This window comes from Centropristis striata, chromosome 2 (genome assembly GCF_030273125.1).
Source record: "Centropristis striata isolate RG_2023a ecotype Rhode Island chromosome 2, C.striata_1.0, whole genome shotgun sequence".
Lineage (NCBI taxonomy): Eukaryota > Metazoa > Chordata > Actinopteri > Perciformes > Serranidae > Centropristis > Centropristis striata.
Window position 1 is genome coordinate 20,143,552 of NC_081518.1, and position 15,759 is coordinate 20,159,310.

General features: G+C 37.6%; 1 protein-coding gene across 2 annotated transcripts in view; it reads right to left on the minus strand.

The window, feature by feature from the left end:
- efl1 (elongation factor like GTPase 1) overlaps positions 1-15,759 on the minus strand; it is a 138,389-nt gene that overhangs the window by 115,477 nt on the left and 7,153 nt on the right. For both annotated transcript variants that reach the window (XM_059357055.1, XM_059357049.1), the window contains exons 6-12: positions 14,954-15,091; positions 14,535-14,749; positions 12,271-12,394; positions 3,822-3,901; positions 2,271-2,407; positions 1,988-2,110; positions 1,044-1,143 (exon numbers count right to left, since the gene is read on the minus strand). In XM_059357055.1, the coding sequence (XP_059213038.1) occupies positions 1,044-1,143; positions 1,988-2,110; positions 2,271-2,407; positions 3,822-3,901; positions 12,271-12,394; positions 14,535-14,749; positions 14,954-15,091 (917 nt within the window). The remainder of the gene's footprint in view (positions 1-1,043; positions 1,144-1,987; positions 2,111-2,270; positions 2,408-3,821; positions 3,902-12,270; positions 12,395-14,534; positions 14,750-14,953; positions 15,092-15,759) is intronic.

The following is a 15,759-nucleotide window of genomic DNA, read 5'->3' on the forward strand; positions in this document are numbered from 1 at the left end:
GACACAAAAGAATGTTTGCACCAAGAATCAGTGGTGGTGCTGAAAGTGTATTTATGAACTTGTTCCAAAGAAATTCTGTGCAACCTCAGTGTTAGCAAACTCCTCTCTCATTTAGATCCAATACAAAACAGATATATGGAGCATATCCGCAGGACATGAGGAAAGAACAAGACTGCACACAGACACACACACACACAGACACACTATGGGGAGCATTTTATGCCAGTAAACTATACTAAAACGCCTTAACCGCGTCGCCTGCGACTGCATAAAGAACGATACATACGCGTTCATATAGGCACGCATATTGCAAGTACACCAGATAATGAAGCAGTGATGGGTGACAAGTGTAATGCCACGTGTGAATGGAGACTGATGAGACAGTTTAGGCTGTTTCATTCTACACGTGCACATGTTAAGCCGCCTGAAGCGTTGGGTTTAGGACAATCGTGCCACGCGCATTAACGCATATATCCCCCTTTACGCCTATAACAGTATATCAGGACTGGACCATTGCTCAGACGCCAAAGAGGCTGTGTGCATTTACACACGAGGTCCACTGGATCATCAGGACCTGACAGTTATTCATTTTCTATGTTCTGCAGCAGATCTACACAGATCAGCTGTTACACAAAGTCTCATAGGTTCATACGGGTTTGTTTAAAAGAAAGCAGAAGTTATAGATGAACCCCAAGCCTTAACGTGTGCACGTGTAGACTGAAAAAAACTGTCCCATCGGTCTCTCTTGTTAATACATGGACTGCTTGAATTGTGAAGCGAAGCGGCTGTTAAACTAAAAAATCATCATCATAAAGGAAATCATTTTTTGCACATTGAGGCTAGTGAGCGCACAGGCGTCCGCTACGATCACTCGCGCCATAACACTTGTCACCTGTCGCCCTTTCATTATCTGGTGTACTCGCAATACGCGTGCCTGTACGCACGCCTATTCATCGTTCTTTATGCAGGCACAGGCGATGCGGTTAAGGCGTTTTAGTATAGTTTGCTGGCATAAACTGCCACACACTCACACTCACACTCACCTCTGTCTGTTCTGAGGCAACGCCTTGGTATCTGCGGCAAACATCTTTGACACAAAAATGATGAGCGGATCATTGTCTCCACTGGAACACTGGAGGAATGCTGGAAAATGTCCAAGAAGAGGAAAAGAGTCAAGTTGTTAAAATCAAGGACAGGTCAGAACACTGCTAGCTGCTTAATAAGCAATAGCGCAAGAAAATATGTTATCCAAACAGAATACTACAGTGCACACACACCCTCTGACGTATCTAAACTAGAAAAGTCCTCTCAGTAGAGTGCACATCTCCACCAGGCATTGAGAATCTCCATAACTATGATCGATCCAAACTCCAAAATGATGATGTATTCTGTTGGCATCCTTATGATCTGTTTATAGCAATTAAACTTGGCAATAAACAGGTCTACATACTGCTATATAAGCAGCAGTGAGCATAGTCCAGATCGGCCGAAACTAAGTTGAGAAAATAAGCATTTTAGAAGTTGTTTGCTTGTCTTTTTGCAGACAGACCTGACAAAGCATGAATGTAGACTTATTACACATCAGTATCTTGTTGTGGTTATTTTGGCATACTTTTGATCCATACTTTTAGTGGATATATATTAATGGCACCCAGTTGCCCCAAAGGGTTACATTGCAGCTGGCTGGACGTTGTGGCTGGGGAAAGTGACGTCTGGAATGCCCTGCTTAACCTGCTGCCCCCGCGACCCGGCCCCCGATAAGCGGAGGAAAATGGATAGATGGATGGATGGATAGTTTCATGGTTGCTGACTGCTGTGCTCTCAATCAATATGAGAGCCATTAGTAACAAAAACATGGGGAAAAAATCTTCAGGTTGAAAAATACAGAACTTTCCCTTAATATGTAAATTAGCATGTGTGTGTGTGTGTTTGTGTGTGTGTGTGTGTGTGTGTGTGTGTGTGTGTGTGTGTGTGTGTGTGTGTGTACCTCTTTTCAGCTCCTGCGTCTGTTCCGGCAATGAGTCGAATCGTCGCGCTCCAACGCTCATCAGTCTCTCCACCCTCTCTGCTGAAATGTCTAACGGACTGGGAAGTTTTTCACACACCATCACTGCATTCTGTGTTAAAGAACACTTGACAGCAAATGCACAGACATTGGCAAAAAACTCTTAACTAAGGCAAAAACAGTAGGTAGTAAAAAAGCAGACCTTGCATGTTCCGTCTCACAGACGTTTAGCTGATAACAGATAAAGAGACAGGACAGAGGATACAGAGGACAGCCTGGGACACAGGTAACCACTGGCTGCAGATGGCAGAGAGGAGGACCTTGGGGTCGGAGTGACGAGAGTCCCTGGCCATCACCTTTAGCCCGAGAGATGTCACCACCTTCTCCACTTTCTCCTTGTCTCTAATCACAGAAACAGATAGAGAACCCTTACAGAGAGACTCCAGGCCAGGGTAGCAACACACTCTGACCTGTGCCTGCTCCATACCATCTATTTTCTAAATTTCATCACCACAAATGTGTCACCATATGACACACGGCATATGACCCAAGCTGTGGAACTTGGAACTGTGGGTGTAAGAAGCTGAGGCTGAAAGGGTAAATCTGGTTAATTTTAGCCTGGGATGTTTCCAATAATTGTGGCCATTGTGGCTCTATGGGTCGAGCCAACTTTGTTGTAGAAAAGAGGGAAATCAGGACCAAGGTTATAGTAGTTTTTCACTAGTTTTAGTTTTTAATTTAGTTGTAAATTTTTTTGTTTTCAAATTCAGTTAGTTTTAATTAGTTTTGAGAGTGAGTTTCCTAGTTTTAGTTTAATTTTTATTTTTTGAAAATTCTTAGTTTCAGTTAAATTTTTATTAGTTTTAGTGTTAGTTTTTGTAATGGGCTATGTGTTGGGTGTGAGATTGGTGCGAGACAAAGGTCATAATAAAATTTGCCTTTAGTTCCTTTGGCTTATCCATCTTAGTCCCAATAAGGTTATTAAATCTTACAGTTCCAGGGGTTTTGAATTTCTTCGTCTCTTGGCTTAGTCACAGTAAACATATTTATCATGTGTTCCTGCATATTCACTAACCAGCAGCTATTTGGTCTGAGCTAAACAAATACATTTCATATCAACCAAGGTGTTTTTTTTGTTGTTTTTTTTTGTTTGGCAAGCACTTAAATATGCTTAAGTGTAGCTGATATCACCAAAATGTATTTTATTAAAATATAAACATATTTAAATTCAAACAATTCTATCATTACCGTAACATTTAACCATTTTTTCTTATCAATTTTCATTCAGATTTTGTTCTTTATACATTATTAAAAAAAAAAAAAAAACGTTAAAAACTATTATATTTGATTATATTCTCTTAAATTATACATTTTTAAACAAATGTATATTTATTTTTATAAAGTTCATTAAATATTTATTGTATATAAGTGTGGGGAAACCATGCCATTTTTATCTGGACGCATTAGGGCATGAATTTGTGCATCAAAATTTTTTTAAAATATAGAAAATATTATTTTAGCACAAAACAATGAATTATGCCTCATTATGGCTATATTGTTTATTCATATAAAAGTGAAATATATTTAGTTTAATAAAGTATGTCTTTGTAATCTTCACAGAGATAGCTTAGACTGGCTTAATGAGAATCACCCATATGACATCCATGTATTGCCGGTCATCATCATCACCCTCATTGTATTACAGTTTAATGTTTAAACACCCCATTATATAGAGATTTCATTCATATAAGAAAAGCAATAGTGCTTGTGATTTTAAAAGATGAGAAAGTGTTTGAGGGTAATATCATTCACCCACCTCCTAGTGACAACAGCATCATATAAACTCCAAATGTTATCCAGCACCAGCTGCACAAACAGTGGCTTCTTTCCTTTGGCCTGCAGCAAAGAGGGAGACAAAGAACAAATCAGAATGACTGTAAGAGATAAGGAAAGGAACCGTTTGACGGAGCACTTGTTTTCAGTTGATTTGGTAGCTTTTAAGGCCACTGCAATGCAGCACTTTATATCTAGAGATCAAACAGTCATTCTATAATCCTGTTAGGTTTTTGTGTTTCCTTTTTATTCTTTGGCCATTTTGCTGATGTCATTGTCCATAACAAAATATGACTGCAGTGCACTACAGTGTTACAAACTTACATCCTGAGTTGGTATAGAGCGACGTTTTTTTGTTAAAAGACGAATATTTCCCAAAATATACTGTAACCTATCTACTGTTTGCATCTGTATGATTATGTTCTTTGATTTTTCAAGCATTTGTTTTGCTGGATTAGCCAAAATCATACATTTAATGGACCTTATGTGTTTAAATGTTGTCATGACACAATTTTGTTCTTACCACTGTGCATACTGTATGTAAGTGAATCAGAATTACTCTTAACTCACACATGCCCACTACATGCAATCTGCATGCTACCCGCCCGTTTCTCAATATAGTAAGGATTTCCCTAAGGTATACTATGGAGATTTTCGCAGCTGAAAAAATTAGACAATAGTGTCTCATACACGCAATGCAGAGCTGTAAAACAGAAAATGATATAGCTATACTGCCCTACAAAGTCTAACTGCAGTAACTACACAAAGGGTAAAACTATGAAAAACTGCTTTAACATTTAAACGCTTTTTCAACTGGCCAGCCAAATGGGTCAGTGATATGACACTTATTTCTACATGCATTGATGATGACGATTTATTTGACCTTTGACCCCAAAAAAATTAGTTATTGCACTCTGGTTTTGCATTGCAGTAAAAGGTTTTAATAGTAATGCAAAAACAGAGTGCAGTAACTTCAGATTTTATATTTTGTTTTCAGTGAATAAACATTTTCAAATGGAACTTGTTGTGAGTGTATTTAAAAGTGTTTAACAACTATATTCAAAGATTTCTGTATTTTATGTAATGTTATGTTAAGTAATGTTATATTTTAGTCTTTATATAATTTTATCTCACTTTTTTACTTCATCACTATCTAGATAATTATTTCCCTATCAAAAACACTTATAATTTCTGTTATTCTTGTCTTCACTATTCAACACAATGAAGAAAGACAAGGCCACACTGTAAGCGGTCTGCTTTGGTTTTACGTTTGAATTCGTATATATATCCAAAGCAGACTGTTGTATGTGCAATTACTGCTTTGGTTTTGTTTCTCTGAAATAAAGTAAAATTCAAATCTGAAACTTTGTCACAAGATAAAACAGACATCAAGGAGTTCATTTTTAGTTATAACTCAATTTCGATCAAAAATGTAGTTACTGCAGTTAGTCTTTGTAGGGCAGTAGAGATTACAGTTTTGTGATATGTGTGAGACAGCTGCTTGTTGTGTGAAGTGAGGGTTTTGTATGCTTGTTTGTGAGATAGATTAATCCATCCATCCATGTTGTACTGGCAGTAAGCTGTTGCACAGTCGAGAGACACAATCCATTACAAGATCATAGAAAAAAAACAGCACGTAAAGATTAAGACATTTCATACATAACACGTATGTGTTGCAGAGCTGCTGATGGGCATTTGATCCATGCTGGACACACTTATGAGCCAGCTGTCATTGTATTGTCAATGTTAGGAGAGACTTGAGTCTGCAGTGTAGTAACTAATACTAATCACATCTGCACAGTAAATATGCTTCCCTCTCTCCCTCTCCCACTGGGAAAGTACAGTACTTTAAACATTATTAAATTATTACTGTTTTTGCATTAATTTATTAATGAATAATCATATTGGTAACACTTTACAATAACCAACTAAGTTATGTTTATAGATGGTTTATAAACCAATAATTAACCATTTACAAAGTCAAAAATTAGTGCAAATAAAACCATTAATAAACTATTGATTATAATGTAATTGTGTTAATGGTAAAGTAACTATAAACTAACATTAATATACCATCTATTTGCCATTTATAAATAATGTAGTTAGTTAAACATTAATAAATTATGTATTCATCATTCTAAATGGCCTATATACGGTTTATAAATGATGATTAAACATTAATAAACTATCTGTTTACCATTTATAAATGATGGTTATTGTAAAGTGTTTCCATCATATTTTAAATCACCCATCACTATTGGGCAATGGAATGAATTTGGATGTTTCTTTGTAAAAATGAAAATGATTAATATTGATAGATATTACAGCCGCAATGGTTTAAAGGCACATGTGATGAATTTATGGTACGGCCACTTTTAATTTGAAAAGGAAATAGGAAGTTTGTTTTAACAGCATAATGCAGGAGCAGTTTAGAAGAAAATATGACCAATATACTTATCAAACAGAGGGAATTAAGAAGTATGTATTTTTTTGTAAAGTAAGCCTACTTCAAATAGAAGCCTGGTACCATCTGCAACTGAGGTAAATAAAGGCACCGGCCAGTATTTGAGAATGTATGGTAATTTGTTAATCCTTAATCACCAGCACAACAAGCAGCCAAAATGATGGAATAGTCTGCATTCTCCCAACTACAGATCAATTGGATAAGAACACAAATACAACAAATGTTTCAAAGTGCAACAGCTCATAAGGGAGATAGGAGACTTGGAGATCTGCACCACGCAATACACACCTGAAGAGTCCATTCCCATCCTGTGTGTGTGTTTCTCCATTTCATTCATGCCCCCAAATGCCAGTGAATGGGCCTGAATATGAGATCAAGCTCTCCATCGCTCTGTGCAGCAGGCATTATTGCCTCTTATGCTCACCCCTAACAGCTGCTGACCCAATATAAATGCACCAAAACATTCATCATTCATTCATTCAATATCTGGGAGATAGAAACAACCTGAATGTCTGAGTGGAACCTGGTGAACAGTCAGGCCGCCATTGTAAATAAGAATTTGTTCTTAATGACCTGCCTGGTTAAATAAAGGTGAATGAACAAGTCTTTACAGGGAGCATGGGTCAGCGATTGTTTCAGCCAGTGATTGTTTAAAATTGCATGGCATCAGAGAAATCATGTGCCAGCAGACAAGACTGGATGCTTGTAATAACATGTTATGCGATATCCAATAATGGACAAGAGGAAACTATGAGAAATTGCTTCTATTTTTGCTGCACTTTGGAACGTTTGATCCATATAGTTTGTCTATTGTCAGCCAGGCCAAATGTTAGCTTTAGCATTACAACTGATATCTATACTTCTACTTCACAGGCTGAGCCCAACAGGCTTCAACAAAGCACTGGGTTTAGAATCATGTTCCTTTGCAATGCTGTGAGTAGGGGCTGCTCTGTCCAACAGGTAAAGAGGAAGATAGATGGAGTTAAACCTGTGTCCAGTGAGCCTAGGAACATGTGAAATAATGCCCGACAAGTTGTCCATTATCAGGAATGAATGAACAGTCATCAATCAAAACATCAATCAGTATTCCAGGTTTTCCTCAATTAGTTTGTTTCTGATCATCACACATCCTAATTTTTATGTTTTCCTTTATTAACTTTTGAATGAAATCCCTTTTTGTGTCACTACTCTTCTATTGCACAACATGGGTGAAAAATGACCCATAACCATTTTTTAGCTAAGAAGCTTGCTAAGCTAATTACTTAGCTAACTTCTTGGCTAAGTATTTAGCTAAGTAGCTTGCTAAGCTAACTACTTAGCTAACTTCTTGGCTAAGTATTTAGCTAAGTAGCTTGCTAAGCTAACTACTTAGCTAACTTCTTGGATAAGTAGTTAGCTTAGCAAGCTACTTAGCCAAGTAGTTTTTTTCTTCATAAAGTATGAGAAGCAAAATGGAAATAATGATCTGTTGTTATCAAAAACATGATATCTAAAGAATACTTGGAATATTCAATCATCGATCTATAAGATAGAGCACAGAAACACACAGCAGCATTAAATAACACAGAAGGTGTGTCAATATGTTGTGCATCAAAGGGTTAATACCATGATCACTTGCTAAAGAAAAGAAATGAAGACCATTCAATCCATTTAAGCCGGGAAAGCATTACCACATTTCTACCATTAAAACCGGGGGCGATGTTGTGTTATTCTACCATTAAAGCCGGGAAAGCGGATACGTCGTTTTGTAGTACTTGTAGTTTTTTCCACCTATTTTCGGTCTCTTGGTCAATCAAATGCTTTAGAATACATGTGGGAGTGTCGCAATGCAACATGGGACTTTTCTAGAACTTTGAAATCATGGAGGAAGACGACTATAGCGGAGGGAGCTCAGATATAACAGCTATAAACTCTCAAATACTTTTTGAATTTCATTCTATCTGCTACAGAGGCTGAAAAATCTATTATTTAGTTGGCGTTGACACTTCTGTTGAATTTCTAGAAAAACTTCAAGTTTTAGGGGGTTATTTTAAAATCGCCCAGAGGTTTTACAGGCATTTTTTACAGGCACTTCTAGGCCTAAATGGGTTAAATTTTCATGCGTTTAACAATCAAAATCTAATCTAATCTCAATTTCCCATCTGCAGTTTAAATTAATACCTGGAACAAACATTATCATGACTTAAGTTTTTTATGCAATGGAAACACTTTTTACAAACCTTACATACAATTTCATCATGGGATATATTTTTAATCTCTGCTCACAGAACCCTTTGGCTCAACTTTGAGCCAGAATGCTAACGTAATGCAAGCAAGATTTTAAAATGTGGCCCAAGCGTCTACCTGGACTCAAGGATGAATGTCAAGATCACTGTGACTTCACATCTATCCCATTCAGCCATGCAGTCCTATTCATTATAAACTTGTCACCTGCCTTATCAAACTGTAGAGAAGTTAAATAAAATATAGAAGGAATAGAAAAGCAATGACTGTCCTTAGTTGTGGTGGAAGACCATGGTGTTAACTGGCACTCTAATAAGTATCTGTGGCCCTCTTATTGTGAATAAAAGTTATTTATTCAATCATAGATGCCATTCTTAAACAAAATAGGTTTGTATGGAAAGCAGTACATGTTGTGGTAGTCTGATAGGGTTACTGTCACTACACACTTTACTTCAAGGATTTTCTATTGAACCTACACAATGTTGAGTCACTAACCAGAGACGGATAAAACAAACAGTTAAAAATCAAAGCAGCAGTGACTGAAATATGACTTTTAGTTCCTAGAATGCTACAAGATCCAAAACACAGGATCATGCATTTCCCATAAAGCTCCCACTCTCGTTAACCCTCCCTTTCCCTTCCTGTATTGGCCTGAAATGTATTTTAGCATTATTATGTTTTCATGTGAGAAACCTTGTCGAAACCCTTATTCATTGGAAAACTACCAAAACGTAACATTAGGTTGTGTTGAGTTCAGGCTGCAAATTTAGCACACCAAGATGAGTTCATGGAGGTCTGTTCAAAACTATTACAGACTGGGTTCAACTCTTCTCTGGTGCCACATGCTCTACTGAGTGGGCAGCAGTATAGGGCTGTTTCCACAACCAGGCAATACCCAGAATGAGGCGGGTCTCACTCGCCAAAACGCCCCGAATTTGAATATGAGCAGTCCGGAGCGGGCATTTGTCGGGACTTTTTTAGTCCCTGTTGAAGAGCAGGGTCTTTTCTCTCCCCTGAAAACAGCCTGGTTACTGATTGGATAGATCACTAAGCAGGATGTGACGTAGTACTCTACACGACAACAACACACACCATTTGTAAAAGCCGGCAAAGCAATGTTCCCAACTTAGCGACTTTGTTGCTAAATTTAGCGACTTTTCAGACCTCCTTAGCGACTATTTTTCAAGAAAGAGACTGGAGACAAATCCCTCTTCTTAATCTAGACTAAGAAGGAGCCGGCTTGTTAAGAAGAGCCGGTTAGTGTTAGTTAGCTACAGTTAGCTCTTTAGCAGCACAGTGTGTATGTGCTGCTGCTACAGGAGGTGTTCACTTAGCGATCTCTGTTTGTTTACAACAAGCACCGGACACTCTGTGCACAGTTAGCGATGTTGTTAATTCACAATCACTATGTTTATGATCAGCGGAGACTCTGTGCATAATTAGCCATGCTGCTTTCAGCTGCTGACGTTGTGCACAGTTAGCGACGGTGAAAATCATACGTCACCTCCGGAGTCTCTAAATCCCTCTGGGGGGATTTAGGGAGATGCTAATGGGGAGTCCATTAGCATCTCACAGAACTACAATCTACATTCATCTTGTTAGAAATGGCACATAGTAAAATATATCTCAACATTATGGGCAGAGCTCTTGCACTGACTGGGGGGTTGAAGCACTGAGAATTATATTTTTCAATATTTATGTATATATACCACAGTGTGGTATGTACACAGAATCACCTTTAAAATAATCAAAGTGATGACCTGTGGGCCAAACTGTAATATGTTATATGATGTAGTATTCATTTGTAATTACAGCTCACCCAGATATTTAAACAAAATGTGCGTGTACAATGTTATCATATAGTCACAATATGATCCAACTGAAAGTAGATGAATAATAATATTTATCTATGTCAGTTTAATTGTCTTTCCACAGATCATTGCTGGTGAATGACTTTTGACTTTTAACATCAGGATTTGTAATAACATGAGTCTGCAGCAATGCTAGCAGCTTTGGAACAATGGAGCTCTTAGCTAAATGCTATCGTGAGCTTGTTAACATCCTTAGAAAAGTTAGGATTCATCATCTGGGGACCATAAATGTTTGTACATCAATTTGTGACAATGCACCCAATAATTGAAATACCTCAGTCTTGATCAAAGTGGGAGGTGATAAAATACAAATATGGATCGGCCTGATCTTTGCTGCTCTTAGGAGCAACAAATCCAGTTTCAGAAATATAATTTCTATTTGTTAGAAACTGAAATGTTTACTAAAGATTTGTGCATGAGTAGAAGTACAGATTTCAGCAATAAAATCAACTACTGGCATGTGTAGTGGAAAAGCTTTGGTACCAACCTTTAAAACACAATATTAATGGAATTCTAAACCCAGACAAAGGAGAACTAAACAAACCAACAGCATACAGTGTTGGATGACTCACTATTAAGTCTAAGAGTGTCAAACAGTCACTAGTGCCTTGAGACCATCTGTCCAGTCCTTGTTGGACTGATTTCTGCTCAGAAATCATGTTCTAGGCACAGCAGAGAACCGCAGTAGTGACTGGCCACAGGCTGGAAGGATCTACTTCAGCTGGTCTGATAGCATCGACCAGGCCAAATTGACTGACTGACTTTGGGAGAAATGCCAGAGTGGAACAGCAGATGGGTGATAACACACAGTGTTTCTAGTTAAAACAGTTCATCTCTTTATCAGAGAAACACAAGATTCAAGGCTCATCAAACTGAGGCTACTGGCTTCTTTTGAACTGGTTTTACCAAGGTGTTGTGTCTCAAAACAACCAAAAGTTCCTTCTGCTAGAATTCCCCGTATTTCATACTATATAATTAAAGTGAGTGTATATTTATGTGTGCATGTGTGTGTATATGCATGTATAGATAAGACACTTGCTGTACTAAAGAGCAAAGAGAAAAGGAGGAGGTTAATGTGCATCTGTTTTTCAATAAACATATCATGTGTTAAATATGAATACATTTATATATTCCTGAATTATATTGTATTAAGAAAAGCAAATAATGAGCCCTAAACAAAGATTACAGTGCTGAGTGAATGTGAGGTACTGCTCCCCCTGCAGAGGATCAACCACATATTTCCCCAAACATTAACATTAGGGCCGGGACTTTAAGATTAATTAATTACACAAAAATTAACGCGTTAAAAAAATTTACGCATTTTAATCGCACTTATTTTTGCACCGCGGAGCGTTTCTCACTGGATGAGTTTCAGGCGGACCGATTATACTGAACCACCAACTGTGTTTTACTTAAAAAAGTATTCTAGTTTACAGAAGGTTTACCTACCTATAGGCTACCTGAATTTCTGAAATTGAACTATATTTCTCAATATGCTATTGCTACACTTAATGGCAAAAATTGCACTGGTCGGTTGGACTTGAACAAAAATAAACAATATTTTTGTTGCTTAAGCTTATGTATTCAGTCATTATTCAATGGTATACTAAAAATCCATGTGAAAAAAATTACTTCTCAGGTCAAATATTTATATGTGATTAAAATGCAATTAAGTAATTACAAAGCCTCTAATTAATTAGATTAATTTTTTTAATCGAGTCCCGGCCCTAATTAACATATAAACATAAACATCTCATTTCGTTTTTTAATCTTTTTTTCAGCAATCAAGTAAATGGGGAAAGGAGAAATTAACTTGGGACAAATATTAAAAATACATGTTAAAAAAGACCTACAATCACTCATAGTTACATTACCTGAGCACCTTTCATGATCTTCTTTGCTTTTGCATTGAGGTAGAAATCTCCCCACAGGGTTTTGAGCAGCACCTCTGACCTGATACCCATTCTCTGGCTGTAGATGTGGGCAAACTGCTGGACGCTACAGAACACAAGATCAAACTCTTAGTCATGAATTCACATTTTTTCACTGACAACAAAAACATTGCTTTTTTTGCAACCTATGCTGCAGTGAAGATCTAGGTGAACATGATTTTGGAGTTGGATCTCAGCCTCCTCCTCTTTTGCTACAGGCGGTAAAAAGTGTCCTGGGTTCAGATGGGGACAAGACGCTGTCTCCACTGGGATTTCATTGGTTTATTTATAGCAGAGTCAGCACAAGGACAAAGCAACCCTCAGTATGTCCTTCTGTCCTCATTATTGACTGTCCTACACTAAACTACCAGTACATCATGGAGACTTTATGTCACTGTGTTGTAGAATAGATGTTGTGAAGTGAATGAAAAAGCTGTCACTTACAAATAATGAAACACATTTTACTTAGAAAGTCCTGAAATGGATAAAAGTATGAAGTTGTTTAAGGTAACAAACAGGTTGGAGTTTGTTCTGGATTCTGATGGGTCTGTTATCATGTTGGGTCATATAGTGTCTCATGCATTAAACCTAAGTTGAGAGCACCATCTAGTGGACCCTTGAATTTGTTCAGTTGTGTCTAAAGACGAGTAAACAATGGAATGACTTGACTTGAGGTATTGATTCATTTACTGGATTATTCAAGGGCCTTTTAACCAAGTATGCAGCACATGGCAAAAATGAAGTGGAGGCCCCTATTTACACCCCAAACACTTCTGGAATACTAGTCTGTCCAGCTCTGGCTGCTGTCAATGTTCCGGGACATTCAGGTGGCAGTTAATTCTGTTGATTGCTCTGCTCTGATTGCGTTTGATCTTTGATGTGATTACAGTTACAGACACACACACACACACACACACACACACACACACACTAACACACACACACACTTACTTTGACATTAAAGGGCATAGTTTGAAATCTCTGAAGAATATCATCATAGTGTACACACACCGTACACATCTTTTCTCATATAAATATATTTATTTCAGAAAAAGATTGGCCTATTTTATTTCATAGGCTTTTTTTATTCATGATATCTTTTTATTTAAATGTGCACTTTATTTTTTTTAAAGTATTCCTGTTGTTATACATTATTTATGTTGACTTAAATAAACGGTTTCAATAAAACTACTTGTGACATGTCATATTTGGCTTTGACTTTGACTGAACATTTGCTACATTGCGATAAAAATATCGGGATATATATCGTATATCGATATTCAGCCTAAATATATCGGGATATGACTTTTGGTCCATATCGCCCAGCCCTGACTTGGGTCCTTGCGATTAGTAATGTTGGCTGGCTTATCTATAGTAAGGCTCATAATAAGGTTTGTGGATCCATTACGACATTATTTCTTTTTTGGCCAACAATGGCTCTTTGGTAAGTAAAGGTTGCCGAGCCCTGCTCTACACTGTGCATATCACTGATGTCATGGATGCAGAATAATTAAAATAGAATAATTTTAGAAATTCAACCAACCTTGCATAGCATTGGAATAGCTTATACTTTGTTCCCTGTTGTTGCTTAGGCTACGGCAGCGGCGGAGTGATATTATCTCCAGGCTAGTGAGGCTACAGTGGAAGACGGTTTCGGTTTCGCTGACAATCATGCAAGTTTATTTAGGTGCTGTCATAGCAGAGACAGGATAGCAGGACACTATGGCCACTGCCAGCCATGCTGAGATTTCGGAGTTTGAGGACGACGAAGATGAGTTTGTGTTATCAAATCAGCCATACCAGTTTGGTTTCGTTTTGACGCACTACTACTAACCCACAAAGTAAAATTCCGCTGCTGCTGAGAAACTAGTCCCTCAAAATGTTTTAACATTGAAAATGCAAGGTTGGTTTAATTTCTAAAATTATTCTATCAACACAGACATGTACATCGATAGTCCGACGTTATAATGCATTTGTCTCGGGTGTTCCGCGGAGCAGGTAAAGCTGTTTTTAGTGACAGGCTGAATGTTACTATTGATGTGCGCTAGCTCAACACCAGTTTAGCATCAGTGACTTGTGCAACTATAAGGACTGCATAAAATGTGCTGAAAACGGTCTCCACCGACCTATATCACACCGGCTAAGTTGGAAATGAGGACCTATTTCCAAAATTCCGAACTATTCCTTTAAGAAGGAAGCAGCCTTACCTGAAGCCCCATCCATCTATGGCGCTAGCAAAGACCACATTTCCTTGGTCAGGAGAAAAGTAGAGTTGGGAGTCATCAGCCTCCTCCAGCCCAGCGCTCCAGTCATAAACCTGATCTCCACTAAACGTCTCGCTTTCTTTCTCCTCCTCCTTCTCTTTCTCCGCCCGCTCCTCCAGCACTTTGGATGTGAACAAAGACCCTGTCACTGCATTCACCTTCAAGGAGGAACATGCACACAAACGCTTAGTCACAGCGGGTTACAAAACACTACTGACTAGTTATTTATATTTCATGAGTGAATAGAAAATACATATCCACTTTAATGATTCAAGACAGCTGAGTGAAGAAAGTACAATTTCACTGAAACACGAAGGATGTTATATCCTGGAGAAAAAAAAAACCTGATAGTGGCCTCTCACCTGTTCCAGGATCTTCTGCAGGTGGGAGTAAGCTTCCTGAGACGTGAGCTTGAGCTCCATGATAAGTCGGTCTATCTTATTGATGACCAGAACTGGCTTGATGTTCTCCAGCCATGCTTGACGCAGCACAACTTGGGTCTACACACAATGCACACATGCAATAAGAAAGATGCATACATGGCTTCCCATAACAGTGTGAATTGCATACATTTGGTATCAATGAAAAGCTGAGACTGCACGAAGTGAGAATGGGAATGCTCCTCAAATCCTACAATCATAATGTTCTTTTTTCTTTTTTGGGAAAGGCAATATTTCATAGTGCACACAAATAATTTCAATGAATTGTCAATTAACCATTTTCCAGTGTTTGACATATATGTATTAAGGCATATGCATAGGGAATAGGGCTGGGCAATATGGACCAAATGTCATAGTCCGATATATTTAGGCTGAACATCGATATACCATATATTTATCGCAAAGTGAGAGCAAATGTTGAGTCAAAGTCAAAGCCAAATATGAGCCAAGTAGCTTAATTGAAACCGATTATTTAAGTGAACATAACTATTGTTTAACAACAGGAGTACTTTAAAAAAAAAAAAAAATCAAAGCTCCATAAAGTGCACATTTGAATTAAAAAAAATCTGAAATAAAAACAGCCTATGAAATAATCTAGGCCAATCTTTTTTCTGAAATAAATATATTTATATGAGAAAATAACTAACTAATAACTAACTAACAAACTTTACAAAATAACTAAATATGACAAATCCTAGTAAGGACAGCATTTATACATAAAGAAAGAA